The following is a 13488-nucleotide window of genomic DNA, read 5'->3' as shown; positions in this document are numbered from 1 at the left end:
CTTCACTCCATCTTTGGGAAAGTCCAGTGCCCCTCTCTCTCTCCTTATTCCACTATCTTGGTGCCCTCACCCAGTGCACATAACTTTCTCTAGAGTAAAAGCCCAGAAATATCATCAGATAGGCAGTATTTAAATCAGTATCTCAAATCCTTCCAGCTTTTCCAGCATCAGAACTCTATTTTTTTTTTTAAAGGAACTAATTTGAAATAAACACAAATCTCAAAAGCTGAGGTAGGCAGAGGCGGTCATTGCCAATGGCTGTGTAGGGGGTAAGAAATTTCTATTCAAATAAGGGTGAATGCAACTGGTAATGTTTAAAAAAAATGGGAGGGGTTCAGGGGAAAGTTTAAGGGTAAATCCATGGTTTTGTTCTTGGCATTCATTATGCCAGAGAATTCCATGTTAAAACAAAATAGAAGAGAGTTTTAAAAAATAAATGAACAGAGCTCCAAAGACACAACTGCAAGGGTGAAGCCACATTGAGGGTGAGACCAATAGAGGTATTAAATGGTGTCTTCCAGAACAAACGGAGGAAGGGCCTAACCAAGTCCTCTAGCTTTTGGGTGCTTCTAAATGCAATCCCCCCAAAATGAAAAGTGTTCACAAAGGCATTTAAACCACAGTTTTGCAATGTCCAGCTTCCCAAAGCAATGGATCTTTTCCAAATACCCTCACGGTTTCCTGAGAAACTTTAGAAAGAGAGAAAACACCCAAACACCTAATTTGGTATTCACTTCATTTTATATATATTTTAATGAAAAAATATATAAAATATAGGCCACTGTGAATCCTTGATTTCTCTTGGTTACTGATAGGAACAATAACAGAATTTACCATTTCAGCAAATGTTTACTGATCACTTATTCTTAGGAAATCACTATGTTTGACACAAAACCCTGAACTCGGGAAGTACAGCTGTGTAAATACTTTTGTGTTATAATTGTTTTTTTATAGTTACCTTTCTTAAATGTAAATACACACACACACACACACTTCAAATTGAGGTTGTATGGGGATAAATGATATCATACTCAATGGATTATTTCAGGCATAGTTCTTATGATAAACACATGGGAGGAACAATCTGTTCCTTATTTCCTTGTAGAAAATTTTTATTAATATTCTAGTTGTGAAATTTCAAGTATTATCAGCTACCTGAATTTACCTGGAAGAGTACAATATATAATGTGCTTTCGCATGCAGTGTCTGTATTGATTCTCACACCATTTTCTGGAATAAGAAGAATAGGTAATGAGAATGCTGGTGAACAGAACATTGTATGTTTTTCTATGTCCTATGACCTGATCACAACCTCCTGAATAAGGACTCAAAACTAGATTGTCTTGCTTCTGTCATATTGATCTTTCAGATACATATTGTTGGCTCTAATCCCACTGAATATATCACTCTTAGCAGACTGTATTGGCAGCTTAACTTTGGGTGTATTTCCTAAGAAGAAGCAAGAGAGGGATCAGGGAACTACACTTATTCACTTATATCCTTTATTTCAAATGATACTGCTGGTTTAATCTTCCGCCCTCCCTTCCTTTCTTTCACAAATATTATTTTGACTTATAAGGAGATAGGAGAGAGAACAATGAACACAACAAAATTCTGCCCTCAGAGAACATATAAATATAGACAAGAAGCCAATAAACTTATAAATGCATAATTTTTAGTGACAAATATTATGGAAGCAAAGTACTAAGAAAGCACTAGGATCATGCCATCCTGGAGTGGTCAGGAAAGGCCCTTCTGCTTAGGTGACATTTGAGCAGAGATTCCATGGAAGAGAGGGAAGGAGCCATGCAGATATCTGCACAAGAGAATTGCAGACAGATGGAATAGACTGTGCATGTCAAAAAGAAGTGTGTTTCCTGTTTTTGAGAAACAAGAGGAGGCTAGAATGGGTGGAGGGGATTTAGAGACCAGGCAGAGGTGTGAGGGATGTGATCTATCCACAAACAGAAAGATAGCAGAGGGCAAGATCATAAAGGGTCTTGTAGGGTATTGTAAGGACTGTAACTTTTAATCCAACGGAGATGGGGAGCCACTGGAGGATTCTAAACAAAGTTGAGACATCTGATTTATACTTTTCACAGATCACTAGGGTTGCTGGCTAGAAAATAGTTTGCAGGCAAGTTGGAAGCCTATTTATCAAGTGGCTACTGTAATACTCGGGTGGAAAATGATGGTGACTTGAACCAGGACAGTAGTGGTAGAGATAGAGGTGGTTTGATTCTGGATATACGTTAGGTTGAACCATTTGAAATTTGTTTTTATAGGTGAAAAATGTTCAAGGGTAAGCGATTTCATATGAGTCCACATAATATTTGACGGTTATGCCAAAAATATCTTGGAATGGGTTGAAACTACTGAGCGAGAAAATAAAGCACATCAAGGTTAATTGCAAGGTTTTTGACTTGAATGCAAATGGAGGAACCCTTTTGCATGGGAGGACTGCCAGAAGTTGGGTTTTAGAGAACAATCAGCAGGTTATTTTTAATATGTTAAGTTTGAGATGCTTATTAGATATTCAAGTAAAGATATCAGGTAGGTAGTTGGATATGTTTGCAAAAGGTCCAAGTTGGACATATAAACTTAAGAGTGTTTGTATGAAGAGTCATCTCAGAGCCTTGTGTCTTAGACCACTTGGGTTACAATAACAGAATACTGCAGACTGTGTGGCTTATTACAATAGAAACTTATTTGTTTCAGTTCTGGAGGCTGGGAAGTCAAAGATCAACAAGGCACTGGCAGACTTGGTGTCTGGTAAAAGCTACTTCTTGGTTCATAGATGGCTGTCTTGTTACTGTGTCTTCACATGGTTTAAGAGGCAAACAAGCTCTGTGTGTTCTCTTTTAAATGGGCATTGATCTCATTCATGAGGGCTCCACTCTCAACTCTACAGGTCGCATCTCCAAATACCATCACTTTGGAGATTAGGTTCCAGCATGTGAGTTTGGGGGAGAGTGGGGAGACTAGCATTCAGTCTATAGTATTCCATCCTTGATTCTGCAAAATTCATGTTCTTTTCACATTCAAAATGTATTCATTCTACCTGAGTAGCTTCTAAAATCTTAACTTGTTGCAGCATCAACTTTAAAGTCTATGTCCAAAGTCTTACTTAAATATCCTCTAAATCAGATATAAGAGAGACCCAAGGCATAATCCATCCTGGGGAAAATTCCCTTCCAATTGCGGATCTGTGAAACCAACCAAGTTATGTGCTTCGAAAATGCAATGGTAGGACAGGTACAGGATAGACATTCCCATCTCACAAGAGAAAAAAAAGGAAAGGAAAAATGAGTGATAGGTCCCGAGTAAGTCTAAAACCTAACAGGGCAAATTCCTTTGCTAGACCTTAAGGCTAAAGAACAATTATCTTTGGCTGGATGTTTGATTGGATGTTTAGCCTTTCAGCAGACTCTCTGCCAGGCTTGCCCCCAGGGTTCTCCCCAACTTGAGTTGCAAGCTATCGGCAGCTCTGCCCTTTGAAAGCTGGGTGGAGGTAGCCGTGATCCCGGGCCCATAGGTTTAGAGCATCAGCAGAGAGGCATGCAGGGATACTGTCAGAGTTTGCTGCCTGCATCCTCTAGAGGGATACCTTTGCAGCTGGCTCCCTGGAGCCAAGAAGCTCCAAGGATCATGGTACTGGAGGCCAGGGAGTAGCGCTTACAGTGTAAGGCCAGGTAGCATAGGAGGAAATCACCTCTGAGTATGCATTGTGAAGATTAGCATGTGACATATAATCTTTAGGACTCTGAATTCAAATCCATTTATGCCACTTACTATCTGTCTGTGCCTAAGAATGTCATTTAATGTGTTTCTATGCTTCTGTTTCCACAACTTTAATAGGGGGATATGATTAGTGCTCACGTCATAACGTTGGTGTGAGAATGAAGTGAATTAATATGTTTAAGGTACTTAGAACAGTGTCTGGCATAGAGTAAGAGCTATGTAAGTATTAGTTATTATTTCCCTAGCTTTTAACAGATAGGGAAGTCTGCATTGGGAGATTTAACACCAATGCTAAGTTAAAATGAAAACCTATGAGCAACCTCACCTTCCTTGCTAACATTTTAGCATTTCTTCAAGGTACAAATCATGATTCACAATTCATCTTCACAGTACTTACAGTTAGGAGAATCAATAGCAATATGACAATTTTGTATCCAAACCCTGGGGGGCTGTGTCTGTTTTTGTCTTCATGGTTATTTTGCAGCAAAGCTAGGAGAATCTATCATGGAATGCTCACCAGAGGCCATTTTAAATTGAAATCTCATTTACTATTATGAAGATCAAGAAATTAACATTTATGGGGAAGCTGGGTGGTGCAGTAAGTTAAGGGACTGACTCTTGGTTTTGGCTCAGGTCGTGTGTGATCTCGGGGTCCTGAGATTGAGCCCTGTGTTGGGCTCTGAGCTCAGCATGGAGTCTGCTTAAGACTCTCTCTCTCCCTCTGTAACCTCCCAAAAATAAATGAATCTTTAAAAATTAACATTTATTATGCTTCTGCTATATAGAAAACTGTAGTAAATAAATAGGGTAAAAACACAAATATCAGTCCCACTACAGAATGGTGGTATTGAGAAAGAGCTTTGGAGTCAGGCAAAATTGTACCTGAGTCTTGACTCCACTGTTCACTTTGGAGAAAGATTATTCAACATGCTTGAGCCTCAGATTCCTCATCTATAAAATTCTGTCTAATTCAGAATGTAGTTATAGTAAGTAATGCAGGCAAAACTCTGTGTAAGAGTGGGCACATGATAATTTCTCAGTGAAAATTTGCTTTTCATTGGTTGGGAAAGAACAACAAAAGTAAAATACTTCTAAGACACATTGTAACAAGTACAGTGAATAATGACACACACACACACACACACACACAACCGTGTACCTCACAAGTACAGAAGAGGAAAAAAAACAGGGAGGTTTCAAAGAGAAAGTGGGCTTCATTTCAGCAAATAAAGATGAGTTAGTGTATTTTATTATAACAGAGACAGAAGCAGCATTGAGAGAGAACTCACAGGGTGTATAATGGTAAAATATATATTTTAATCAGAGTGGAAAATTCTCGAGGGTGAGAGGGTAGTGAGAAATAATATCGAAAATGGTTTATTAGAAATTTAGAGAGTAGTGATAGTTCTGAATTTCTGATAAGGATTTTGGACTTTGTATTAGAGTTCTCCAGAGAAACAGAGGCAATAGGATATATAGAGAGAGAAAGAGATTTAATCTAAGAAATTGGCTTATGCCATTGTGGAGACTGACAATCCCAGGATCTGGAGGGTGAGTCGGCAAGCTGGGATCCAGGAGAGCTGACACTGGAACTCCCGTCTGAGTCAAAAGCCTCAGAAACAGGAAGGCCTACGGTGTATTTCCATTGCAAAGGCTGGCGGGCTTGAGACCTGAGAAGAGCCCGTTTTCAGTTTGAATCTGAAGACCGGAAAAAGCCAATGTCCCACTCTGAAGGAAGTCAAAACAGAAGAATTATCTTATTGGTTGGGGGAAGTGTTAGTCAGCCATGTTCTAGTCAGAACTTCAACTGACTGCATGAGGGAGAGCAATCTGCTTTACTCTATGGAGTTGAATGTCAGTATTATGTGAAAATACAGAAACTCCTAAAATGATATTTACCAAATATCTGAGCACCTTGTGGCCCAATCAAGTTGACACGTAAAATGAATCCTCAGAGTATCTTTGCCATTTGGGAGTCATTGAAAGATTGGAAGCAGGAAGTATATTAGAAAGAAAACAATGCATTAGGAAGAAAATGAGGGGATAGGTTTCTGTGTAGTGAGGGATGTATGGAGGGATTTCAATGTAGGGAGAGAAGACTATTGTAAAAAGCCTAAAAAAATAAGGTAATGACAACATCAATCCACATGGAAAAAAGAGGAGAAAGAATATGGAAAGGAAAAGTATGTAGTACAATTTGCTAAAAATGTCAAATCCATATATATGAAAATACATCTCATGAATCTCTAGGTTTCTAGACTGCGGCTAGTGATCCAATTGACTCATAAAAAAGCAAAAGGACGGGCGCCTGGGTGGCTCAGTTGGTTAAGCGACTGCCTTTGGCTCAGGTCATGATCCTGGAGTCCCGGGATCGAGTCCCACATAGGGCTCCCTGCTTGGCAGGGAGTCTGCTTCTCCCTCTGACGCTCCCCCATCTCATGCTCTCTCTGTCTCTATCTCATTCTCTCTGTCTCAAATAAATAAATAAAATCTTAAAAAAAAAAAAAAGCAAAAGGACACTGATTGAGATGGCAGACAAGGACTCCACATACTAAATGTAGTTTTGCATGGTTAATTTTAGTTGATTATCCAACAGACTTTTCCTCTATATTCGTCCTTATTGAAAGAACTTACTTATTGACTGCTTTTGTGCAGGTAGTATTCTGGTGTCCAGAAGCCAGATAAAAAGCCACATGGAAGGGTGCCTGGGTGGCTCAGTTGGTTAAGCGACTGCCTTCGGCTCAGGTCATGATCCTGGAGTCCCGGGATCGAGTCCCGCATTGGGCTCCCTGCTCGGCGGGGAGTCTGCTTCTCCCTCTAACCCTACCTCCTCTTGCGCTCTCTCTCTCACTCTTTCTCTCTCTCTCAAATAAATAAATAAAATCTTTAAAAAAAAAAAAAAAGCCACATGGAAGCTGGACCCCTCTCCAGCCTCAGGATGTTGATTTTGATTAGTTTAGGTCAGGCCTGGCAATTCTGTTCTTGTTATTTAATAGTTTTGGAATAAACCTAAGATGCAACTTTGGCCAATGAGATAGAAGAGGTAATTTGCTGGGAGTGTGTAGGTAATGTCTGTTGTTTATTTGTTTTCCAGACTTACAGGGTGGAAAGCAGTGCTAATCAGAAGGGAAAATTGGTAAATTGAACTATATTAAATTAAGAACTATTCTTAATGATGTTCACCAGATATCATTACAAGATGGTTAAAAAAATAGTTCACAGAAATGGAGGAGATGTTTAAAATATTCTTACTTTATAATTTAATTTTATATTTTATAATTTAAATATTTTATAATTTAAATATTAACTTCCAGTTAAATGAAATCATTTTATATACAAAATTTTAATATACAAAAAAGTCCTTCTGACTAAATAAAAAAGACAACCCAACGGGGTGTGTGTGGGGGGGGAGATGAAAGCTTTGAACACACACTTTACAACATGATAGTTATTTAAAAAATAGAAATAATATATGTCCCTATATAAAACAGTAAAATATTTGTATGTATAAAATTCATAAACATAAAATCTTTTGTATCTATATAAAATCTTATAAAATCGACATATATTTGTATAAAATATTTTGTTCATATTTATATTATGTTGTCTAGTATATAATATATGAAAAAGTGTTTAGCCTTATTAGTCATGATGGAATGCTAACACATACTTACCAGAGGGATAATGTTTAAAAAGAGAAAATACTACGTGTTTAAATAATACAATATATGTTTAAAAAAAAAAAAGGGGGGGGGAAGAATGAAGGGGGGGGAATCGGAGGGAGAGATGAACCATGAGAGATGATGGACTCTGAAAAACAAACTGAGGGTTCTAGAGGGGATGGGGGTGGAGGGATGGGTTAGCATAGTGATGGGTATTAAAGAGGGCACGTTCTGAATGGAGCACTGGGTGTTATACGCAAACAATGAATCATGGAACACTACATCAAAAACTAATGATGTAATGTATGGTGATTAACATAACAATAAAAAATTTTTAAAAAGTATGTAGAACAACTAGACTTCTTATACACAGTTGATGGGAATATAAATTAACAAAATGTTTTAATTTTTGCTGTAGCTACTAAAACTGGACATGCATACACTTTATCTAGCAATTTTACTAAGTATATATGTGTTTGTTCACCAAAAGACATGTCCTAAAATTTTCACAGCAAAATTATTAGTATTAAACAAAATTTTAAAACTACCTAAATTCTATTAACAGTAGAACGAATTTTAAAAACCAGTATATTCAAATGAAATATTATACTAAATGAGAATGAACTATAACCACATGCAAAATTGAAGAATTTCACTGATATAGTGATGAGTAAAATAAGCCAAGTAAAATATAGCCCTATAATAATATATAAAAAGCAAATTGATATTTGCTACTAGAAGTTAGGATAGTGGTCTCATTAAGGGTTGTGGGAATGACCATAATTAGGTAGATATGGGGCAAGTGGACTTACGCTTGCTGGAAGCTGATTTCACAGAAAATTTTATAAAAATCTATTTCTAACTATATATCATATGTATTAGGATTCTCTAGAGAAACAGAACTAATGGGATGTCTGTATCAAGGGAGATATTTAAAAAATTAACTCACACAATTGTGGCAAGTCTGAAATCTATAGGCAGGAGGATCTGGAGGTTGGAGACCCAAGGGAGTTGATGTTGCAGTTTTGATTCCAAAGGCAATATTCTTTCTTCCTTGGAACACCAAAGTCTTTTAAGGCCTTCAACTGATAGGATAAGGCCCACTCCCATTAGTAAGTATACTCTGATTTACCCATATTCTACTGATTTACACATTAGCTACATCTAACAAAATACCTTCATGGCAATATCCAGACTGAGATTTGACCAAACACCTGGATACCATAGTCTAACTGATTTAACACATAAAATTAACCACCACAGGTTACCCCTTGTCAGCTTAGCACCCATACACATCTCCTTAAATCATATATAATCTCCAAGTAAGGGCAATAACAAGGTCATAATTCCACCTAACATGATACAACTCTCCTGTATACAACCAAAAATATAAACCCTTTCCCCGAAAGATGATGGGAAGGGCTTGGGTGATGTTCACTCTTCTCCTTGATATCCAGTAACTTAAATACTATGGTATAAGGTCAACAAGTTTTATATGAAGGAGTAAGAGAGGAAAGAAAATATGTTTGCCATACATATACACCCAAACATACAACAGAATAAAGAACAAATATTCATAATAAATTACAGATATTGTTTCTGTAATTGGTCACATAGTTAGAGCTAGTATGTAGAACTACCTTCTTCTGTTACACAGCTCATATTCCCTTTGCCCCCAGGAAGCACCAGAATTGGTCATGGCCCTTTACCTAGAGGGTGACCCAAACCTTTGTTTCCTAAGGGGATCTGGGTCATTGATAATGTTGCCTGAATTGGGTTGTTGTAGTTTTCTATCAACTTTAATCATGATATGTTACTAACAGATGTCCTAAGAGATAGCCTGTATTCCAGACATACTTTCTTACCTCCATTATGGGGTAGCAGTTCAGTTTTCTCCAGGTATTCAGGATCGATCACCCAAAGTAGCCATGTGTCAGTCTTAACTTCCAGTTCAATGAAATCATTTTTGCGTCTCCTGGTAGAAGCATTCTTTGCTTTGGAACTAAGACCTCTAGAGCAGCAGAGCATAAGGTCATGAGAAAGGAATCAAAAATTTTGGTGGGCCACTAGGAGTTATAGAGAGTGGTATAGACCCCCATTTCTACCCCTTGATTCCTAGTTGCATGAATCCTGGCTATGGGAGACATAGCACCATACATTGGGTGCTGATTTAACACCTTTGCATCCTTCCAAAGAACCTTGCTTCAGCCCCTCAAGATATTGCCACCATGACTGGTAATTAAGTATTCAAAAAATGCCATTCTACCATTCTATCAAGCCAGATGCTTGATTATCCAGTTATCCACAGAAAGTGCCAGGGCTTTGCTTCAAAATCCTAAGGGTCTGCACTGTGATTGACCTCTAGGTGCCAGCCCAAGATTCAAACAGCATCCCTATCTGACACTGACACTTCAAACACCACTAGATTTGCAGGATCATATAACACCGGTGGTGAAACAGCTGGTACAGCAGCCTACACATGTCACAGAGCCTTCGTTTGTTTGGGTCCCATTCAAAGCAAGCAGATTTGGGGGTCACTAAGTAAATGGACTGGAGTAGCATACTCCAATGGGGAATCCTGGCTCCAAAATCCAAAGAGTTCCACTAGGCATTGTGCCTCTCTTTTGGTTGTAGGAGGGGCCAGATGCAAGAATTCATTATTTACCTTAGAAGGGTTATCTCCACATGTCCCACACAAATATCCCACATGTCCTCCAGAAATATCACTGAGGTAGAGGCCCCTGAAATATTGTCAGATTTATTTCCCACCCTTTGATACACAAGTATCTTACCAATAAGTCTACAGTGGTTTCTACTTCTTGCTCACTAGGTCCAATCAGCCTGTCATCAATGTGATGGATCAGTATAAGGGAAATAACAACCAAGATCCCTGTGAACTAAATTATGACCTAGGGCTGGAGAGTGGGGAGACCCCTGAGGGAGGACAATGGAAGTGTATTGCTGGCATTGCTAGCTGAAATCAAACAGCTTCTGGTGGTGTACTGACAGGTATGAAGAAAGGAGCGTGTTATATATTAATAGCTGCAGCTACCAGAGCATGTGTTAATTTGATCAAGCAATGAAACCCCCTTCTGGGACAGTAGCAATTGGAGTCACCACCTGGTTAAGCTTTTGATAATCCAGTGTCGTTCTCTAAGATCCACTTGTTTTCTGCACAAGCCAAATAGGCAAGTTGAATAGAAATGTGGTGGGAATCATGTTCAAGTCTTTGATAATAGCACTAATTTTTATAACCCCCTGAGATGCAGTATTGCTTTTGGTTTACTATTTTCCTGGGTAGAGGCAGTTCTAGTGGTTTCCACTTGGTCTTTCTTACCATTATACCCCTCACTCCATGAGTCAAGGAACTAATGTGTAGGTTGTGCTAGTTGCTGAGTAGGTCTATTCACTTATGAATTTCAGGACTGGGAAAATGACCGCAAAATCAGTTTGGGGACATACTGTGTGAAAAATCTGAACTAAAAAATCCATTAATCACCTGATCTCCGTTAGCCCTATGAGTGGTAGAACACAGTGAATTTTGGGTCTCCTTGAATTAGTGTCAGGTTCAGAGCCAGTGTCCAATAATCCATGATTATTTTCTTTTCCCTAGGGTACAGTCATTTTGGTAAAAGGCTAGAAGTACCTTTGGGGAAGGGTGAAAGAAAGATTTTTGGGTCTGCACTGTGATTGACCTTTAGGTGCCAGCCCAAGATTCAAACAGCATCCCTATCTGACACTGACACTTCAAACACCACTAGATTTGCAGGATCATATAACACCGGTGGTGAAACAGCTGGTACAGCAGCCTACACATGTCACAGAGCCTTCGTTTGTTTGGGTCCCATTCAAAGCAAGCAGATTTGGGGGTCACTAAGTAAATGGACTGGAGTAGCATACTCCAATGGGGAATGCTGGCTCCAAAAGGCTGGAAGTACCTTTGGGGAAGGGTGAAAGAAAGACAAATTTTTGACAAAGTAAGAGGGTTCTTCCTCAAGAGTACCCACCCTTCCCTTCACTCATGAGGTTGTGGATCTGTACACTGACTCAAATCTGGGAATTGATTGACCATGACTGTTTTTATTATTCAAGTCAGACTGTAGTTCACTTGTCCTATAACTCTTCTACTTATACAAATCGAGTAAGTATTTAATAGATTGTGCATCTATTGACTCCTAGGAAAACCATGCTTAACTAGCCAACATCATATGTCTCTTCTAGTTACCCTATTCTGATTGCCTCTTTGGCTCTGTTCTTCCTAGGACAACCACACTTACCTTGCCTTTGATTAAGCACTTTCACTTGGTGTCTGTCACCCTGAAATTCAATTATCGCCTTTGCATCTCCTTAATTTAGTGGTAGCAGCTCCCATTATAATTTCTAAGCTAGAGAAGAGTGACTACAAAGCTCTTCAAGGATGTTGGGGCTTCCCTAACAAATTTATCTCTCATAGTCATGTTGTAGGCTGTGAACTCTGGACCTTACAGGGGTGAGTAAGAGGTCTTACATGATAAATACACTTTAACATTCCAATTTCCCTAAGCCCTTGTATCCTTTTACCAAGGCAGTTTTGGCATTTCAAGTTAATGTAGGGTATGCCACCTTTTGGTCTATGTTTCAGCCAACCAAACAGAGTCCTTTTTAATCCTCTACACTGCAACATTACATTCAGATTCCCTGCTTAAAGAGCTGATATCAATAAATTAAGCCTGAGTAAATTTTACGTCCCTTCTACCATAATCCCACATCGTCAATGTGGTTATTTTGGAGTACAACACACCTCTTCACAGGCCATACTTTGTACCTCAGTTTGCAGGGCCTGCTGGGACTTGAGTCTAGTTATAGGTATAGAAACTAAGAGCATGGGAGTGGGGAAACCTAAAGAGAATTAGCAGTGTTGTAGTTATTTCAGGGGAGACCATTATAGTTTTCTCAGCAAAGAAGGGTTAATCTTCTTAGATGGGGATGCAATGGTAGTTTTCACAGGTAAAGACAATTCACCAGAATTTAGGGGTTTAATGTCTCCAGCTTCATGAGGAACTTCCCATGTTTCCATTCCCATTTTGAGAATCCTATTCTATCCCAGTCAATGCCCTTATTTTAACAGCACTCTGAGATTGGGAATTCAACTTACATTATAATCCAGCCACTCTCAGGATAAGGCTCTGGGTTTGGTTTTCAACAATTTCAGCTCTGCAGCTACAGGAAGAAGATAAGGGTTTCTTTTAGGGCAGACACAGAAACCTTCAGGTTCGTTATGAAGGGCTTGAGATGAGAATTGGAATCCCAGACTTATCCTTTTCTTTCTCCACTTTGTCTAGCACAATTAGGAGTAACCAACCGATTTTATTATATTCAGTTTGACCAAAGTTTTCTAAGGTATCAAATAGAGTATATGCCTACATTCATATACCTACCTTCCCTCTATTTCATACATATGTATTCAATAAAAATGTTTTCAATTCTTGTATTTTTTAAAAGATATCAGAAAGTCACTTTTGGTCTTGAGCATTTTGTGTGAAAGCACTACTTTTGAAATCACTGCAGCCATCACATAACTAAGAGGGGATGAGACTTCACAGGTGAAAAGAACCTGGACCCTTCATGACATTGTTGATTCGTTGAATCAAACAACCATCAAATGCCTGATCACAAGACTTCATATTGTATGAAATTACAAATATTTCTATTATGTAAATTTTTTCAAGTTAAGTCTTCTGCTACTTGCATTAGATTATTTTAACTGATATACATATTGTGGAGAGTTGACCCAAAATATTTGAGTCCATATATCTTAGTGCAGGAGAAAACACTTTGGCATCACATACCTCTTATATGATATACTGCTATAAAGCAAGCTCATGGCAGGGCCAAAACTAGAATCCAGATCATCTTGATTCCAAATTCATGTTTTTTCCTCTGTGTTATTCAGTGCATGCATATCTTAAATAACATTCTTTAGTCTGATGTCAAAGTCTATAATCTATATGTGCTTGCCTTCAGCTCTTGCCTGAAAGATGACCTGAAATTTTTTTAATATTTTTCTAATTAGTAGCTAGTGGTTTCTACATATGACATTGTCTTG

General features: G+C 38.5%; 1 protein-coding gene across 1 annotated transcript in view; it reads right to left on the bottom strand.

The window, feature by feature from the left end:
• Nucleotides 1-10112, bottom strand: part of GMNC (geminin coiled-coil domain containing) — a 127155-nt gene extending 117043 nt beyond the window's left edge. The window contains exons 1-3 of the mRNA XM_064589942.1: nt 10069-10112; nt 9269-9414; nt 1166-1230 (exon numbers count right to left, since the gene is read on the bottom strand). Of these exons, the coding sequence (XP_064446012.1) occupies nt 1166-1230; nt 9269-9414; nt 10069-10112 (255 nt within the window). The remainder of the gene's footprint in view (nt 1-1165; nt 1231-9268; nt 9415-10068) is intronic.
• Nucleotides 10113-13488: the final 3376 nt, after the last annotated feature.

This window comes from Mirounga angustirostris, unplaced genomic scaffold (assembly GCF_029215605.1).
Source record: "Mirounga angustirostris isolate CCGP_5_RB_7025 unplaced genomic scaffold, mMirAng1.0.hap1 SCAF_1, whole genome shotgun sequence".
Lineage (NCBI taxonomy): Eukaryota > Metazoa > Chordata > Mammalia > Carnivora > Phocidae > Mirounga > Mirounga angustirostris.
This window is presented reverse-complemented; position numbering and strand designations above follow the sequence as displayed.